General features: G+C 31.8%; 2 protein-coding genes across 5 annotated transcripts in view; both read right to left on the reverse strand.

Moving 5' to 3' along the window:
- The window catches only part of LOC106318263 (kinesin-related protein 11-like), an 8,522-nt gene extending 7,294 nt beyond the window's left edge, over nucleotides 1-1,228 (reverse strand). For 2 of the 4 annotated variants that reach the window (XM_013756165.1, XM_013756174.1), the window contains exons 1-2: nucleotides 906-1,228; nucleotides 723-820 (exon numbers count right to left, since the gene is read on the reverse strand). In XM_013756165.1, coding sequence (XP_013611619.1) covers nucleotides 723-820; nucleotides 906-1,156 — 349 coding nt within the window. In that variant the 5' untranslated portion in view covers nucleotides 1,157-1,228. Of the gene's footprint in view, nucleotides 1-722; nucleotides 821-905 lie in introns of those variants that run through there. The other 2 variants (XR_001265307.1, XR_001265308.1) reach the window with 1 other exon arrangement.
- A 1,997-nt stretch (nucleotides 1,229-3,225) lies between these two features.
- Nucleotides 3,226-3,549, reverse strand: LOC106340137 (dirigent protein 19-like). The gene has a single exon (XM_013779001.1). It carries the CDS (start codon nucleotides 3,547-3,549, stop codon nucleotides 3,226-3,228), a length of 324 nt encoding a protein of 107 aa, XP_013634455.1.
- Between the last annotated feature and the right edge of the window lie 1,776 nt (nucleotides 3,550-5,325).

Raw genomic sequence — 5,325 nt, forward strand, 5'->3', positions numbered from 1 at the left:
AGACCTATCATGTCAATGATCTCTCCTTCATGAAGTGTTCTACTCTTTTTCCTTGACTTGGGTTTTCTCCCAAAGGGTTTTACCTAGTTGAGGTTTTAATGAGGGAATACTTCATGGCTTCCAAGCTTGACTTGTTCCACATGGTCAAGCTTGATGGAGAGTGTTGACATGAAGCAGAATTAAGCAGCTAGACTTGAGAATTAAGCTGCCAGACTTGAAAATATTTATAAGGTTTTATAAGGTTTTGTAAGGTTTTATAAAAGTTTTATAAGGCTTTATAAAAAGCACCAGACTTGAGTTAGCAGAAGACCACACTTGAGAAGCAAAGAAGAAGAAAAAGAGAGAAGAAGACCGTTGAGTATTTTAAACAATAAATATTTTATTGTATTGTGTATAGAGGCAATTTGCATTTAAAAGACTTGGACTTAGATCCACAATTTGAATTTCAAGGGAATAAAGTTTTTCTCAGATCTACTTTCTCTCTCTCTCTCTCTCTCTGTTCTTCAATGTTCTTCATCTACATCTCTTTATCCTCACATTCTTTCATGAAAGACAATTTCAGGAAAACAACATGGAAAATCAAAATATCAAAAAAAAAAAAAAAAAAATCCAATTAAATATTTGTCCTTAATTTGTTATTTGTGAGTGATGTGCTCACATACAGTATTATTTATGAAAATTATGGAACCACCATGACACTAATTAAACTGTTAATGACTAACCATATGAATAAGCTATTGTCGGATTATGCTCATTACGCACGATTGTTTCCCCATCTGCATACCAAGCAACCTCCTCCCCATTGTGGATTTCCCTTGGACTAACGTCAAGGAAAGAAAAAGTCAAATTCACAGAACAAACATCAACCTTATATTTGTAAGCCATACAAGCGTAACAGTGGGAACCTGAGTGGGCGAAAGCGAACTGTCACTGTGACGTTTTCTTTAGAAGGCTGAGCATTTTGTGGAAACGAATCTGATGAGAAGAAGTGCTGCTTGCTTTGAGCAGATGAAGAAGCAGGGAAGCTATGGCCATCATCAATAGAAGTCTCTTGATAAAGCTTTGATGACGAGGTTGTTGACGAAGCAGTAGAGTCAGCACCCTTAAAATTGCTAGACCCTGCTTTCCTCGACTTCGATCCTTGTCTAGACGCCATCACAAGTCAAAACTCCAGAACACTGAATGAAGACACGGGTACAAAAATCAATCAACACACAAAGAGGCAGTGATATCTACTCAGAGGCGGACCCATGTACAATAAAGGGGTGTCAACTGACACAGGTTAAAATATGAAATAATGATTTGTAAACTGTGATTAGTCGTGACTATAGCTCAAATAACATTTTTTTCTTGTTCTAGGCCCAATTAAACTATGACCCAGGTTAAATATTTTTCTGGGTCCGCCATTGTATCTACTGACTCAAGGTTACTCTAGGAAGACTGTTCACACATACTACTATTTTGACATCTTCATGAACTGAGCTCCAGACTCAAATTAAGAGGCTTAAGTTTCTCAAACATTTAAGAGACGATCTCTGATCTCTCCGCCAATCAAACAGAAGAAATTCCTCATGAAGCTAACTAGTAAACCAACCGAAAGCATAAAAAAGCATTTCCTATTTCTAAGCAAATGAAGGTTCCAAGCATCTCAGTAAAACTTTCTAAAAGTGACCACCAGCTTATACCAATCCAACCAGTTATAGAAAGCTTTCTTTCATCATCTCTTAAAACTGACAACAGCAAGAACACCGAAAAGTGAACAGTTTCATTAAGTTTGTCTATAGCTTCCCCGGAAATGAAAGTGACTATCCACCAATAAGAACAGTGTTCTAAAAATCAGTCTATGCGGCGCCTATCTATCCGCCTAGGCGGCAAATCAGACCTAAACAAAACTATTTTTTCTAACTGATCTTTTCAAAAATTGGTCTATGCACTCAAAAAGTTGGTTTACGCACCCCATAATGCAGCTTCTTAAACATTGGCTAAAAAGCACCAAAGAGAACAAAAGAAAAGCCTAAACTTACGCGCTTTACTCACAGTTCATGCCAAAGCCAGAAAATGGTTTGCAATATAAAAAGAATAAGCGATGACGTGGAACGAATCAGAGAATCACAATCGCAAAGGAAGGTCGAATAAAGAACACCAATGGATAGTTCCCACAGTTACCGTTGGATTTAGTGAATTATCACCGGGTTTTTTTTGGGAAACCTCTGGTGAATGAAAGGAGCATCATCGCCGCTAATTTTAAAATAAGGAATTGAATGCAAAACGTAAGAGAGATCTCAGAGAGTAGCAGAGATTAGTCGTTGATTGCGATTGAATAACAACTAGTCTCGTTTTCAATTGTTTGTAAGTTTGGGTTTCTCGTAAACATAAACATCCCACCATATTAATGGCTCAGGTGTGAGAAAGAGAGAGGAGAGATAGCAACAAGTGTATACATACATACTTTTTTTATACTGTATTTTTTGCCTTCACGGATACAGTTTAGTGAGAGCGTGACGATTTTCCTCTTCTTTAATTTTTTAAATTTTATTTTGTTTCCCGGCAGAATAATTAAAAAAAAAGAAAAAGTCTCTAAAATCTGGAAGACTAAATTTAATTATTTACTAACATTGACTTTGGCAGTTGATGCGAAGGACTTGGTTTTTATTTAAATCCAACAATCGATATTCACGAGAATGTGAATATTAATGGAAGTGAAAATTGTATTACAGAGATAGCTAAACCTTGGTTGATTAAACATTTCTTTAAAGAGATAAGTAGAGATTTGAAGTGTCTCGGTCGCATCTTGGACCAACAAAAAATGAAAACTATAACAACCAGTTTTGTAAATGATTAGTGTTTAGGCAAATGTATTGTAAAGATTAACAATGAAAATAAAATATATAGTTTACAAAAAAAATGTATTGTAAAGATCCATATCAAACCAAACAAATTAATCGAAAAACATTTGGATTCTACTTTGTCAAAAAAAAAAAAACATTTGGATTCTAAACTTTGAGTCTCTCACATTACATGTGGTAGTTCTTATTGCGGTTTGACTCTGTAGTAAAGAATTGATCTGCATTGGTGATTATTGTTCTCCAAATCAGGAAACAGTTACATATTAATTTAGAAAAAACAAATTTATAAATTATGAAAAATCATCACTGTAATTATCAAAAAAATTCACGGAATCAAAGATAATAAAATACTTTGGCTTTAACATTATTGTATAACACATCAAGGATGCAAGATAAATACATTATATTCAAGAGTTGCATTTCCAGACTTAACATCTAATGAATAAGTCTTTCCCTCGGCATATCCTCTAGCGAATCGAAACGCGCCACTGCCTCCAACAACAGGCATCTCCCTAACATTCTCAAACACAAGGTTACGTCCAAGAATGCTAATCGTGCTTCCGTTATATTCTCTTTCCGTAAACACAAAATGGAGAATCATCAACAATCCCAATTCGGTTTGAGATGCAGATGCGGTCATACCCTGTGCATACCCTATTCTCTTGGAGCCTATATTAGGAAGTGTAGTTAGAGGACAATCCATTACGAACATGGAACCAAAATATGTTTTAGATGTGTTTGTTTGTGCGGCTTCTGCTACTTTCACTGATGTTGGGTTGTGACCATACATATGTCGTGGAAGTAGAAGTGAAGATGTGTTAGTTTATCTTGGTTTAGACCTAAGGTAGATGGATATGAGACTTTTGAGAAGGCTTGATTTTTCACAAAGTATGTAGTAAGCAATAAGATTGAAACTGGTTTTTGTTTAGTGTTGGCCATTGAAAGATGAAACATAATGTAGCACAAAGTTTTGGAAAGCCGATGGTAAATGTGAGTGGGACTAAGTATTATTATATATACTAATAATATGAATATTGATTTGAAAGTTATTGTATTTTAATTTTTGTTAAGGTTATTTTAGGTTAATATATATATGTCATCTATGTATGAAACGTGTTCATTGTAAATATCAATATTCAATGAACCACATACTTTTGAATAAATTTTCTATACACACTCGAAGGAAAACAATCTAAACAACTTAAATATAAATTGGTAAAATTATCCATTTGTAGGAAACAAAATCGTGCATATCTGATTTGTTTCCTCATAAACAGTACTCACCTTTAAAATTTATGTACATTATATAACATGATTATATTAACTTATTGGAGTTTTCTTTCACAAAATTCAAAGTTTCATCGTACGAGTTATATGGATATCTATATGTAACTTAAAATCTACGGTTAAAAATGTATTACTCCCTCCGTTTTTTAATATAAGTCGTTTTAGAATTGTGCACATAGATTAAGAAATCATTAATTTTTTATATTTTCTAAACAAAAACATCATTAATTATTTACCTAACCACAAATCAACCAATAATAAAATATAAGGTATATTTTCATTGGTCATATAACATTAAGTGTTAATAAATTTTACATAAAAAACCGAAAACGTCATATAATTTGGAACATAAAAAATTCTCTAAAACGACTTATATAAAAAAACGGAGGGAGTATGGTTTTTTATTATTTTAAAATCTAAACTTTAACGTTGCATATGCTGTGTGCACCGTTGTGCTTTGTATTCTATCTACATATAATTTATGAAAACACTAGATTCGGGTATATTTTTTGTTTTACATTTTTTTAAAAAAAATTAATTTTCATATTTATATTTTTCTTTATAATCATATTTATATTTTTCTTTGTAATTGTGTTTCTCTTTGTAATCCTATTTAACAAAATAAAATGGGTTTTATAAATTGTGATCCAATGTAACCACGTTACCTTTAAAACACAAAACTAATTCTAAAATATAGAATTAGTGGGTTCGTTTACAAAAAGAAATATGGGGTTAGTGGGTTACAGTTATATTATTTACTTAATAGATAATAACTCTTTAAATAAAAAAATAGTTGGATTCTACTTTTATTGATCGGTCATATTGTTGTTTTAATAGAATAGATAACATTTAATAAATATTTTTGATCGAATAACCTATTTCGGTCCCGTTAAATTAAATGAGTTTATATGAATGTTTATTTCTATTAAAACCGTTAAACCCTATTTTAACATCTTGTTCTTTGTTAATTGATAAACTTAATGTCTATGTAAAATATTTAAAATTTGAATAAATTAATGTCTAGTTGAATAAATTCTAATTTTTTAGGTGAGATGTAAGTTATAATTAGTTAAAATAATTAAATATATCAAATTTTATTATTACAAAATATTATATTTTAATAATCGGTGAAAATAATATATATCTTCTTTCATAATATTAAAGGTGAAAAAATGAAACTACAATAAGTGTT

The sequence above is a fragment of the Brassica oleracea genome, chromosome C1 (assembly GCF_000695525.1).
Source record: "Brassica oleracea var. oleracea cultivar TO1000 chromosome C1, BOL, whole genome shotgun sequence".
In the NCBI taxonomy this organism is placed as follows: Eukaryota; Viridiplantae; Streptophyta; class Magnoliopsida; order Brassicales; family Brassicaceae; genus Brassica; species Brassica oleracea.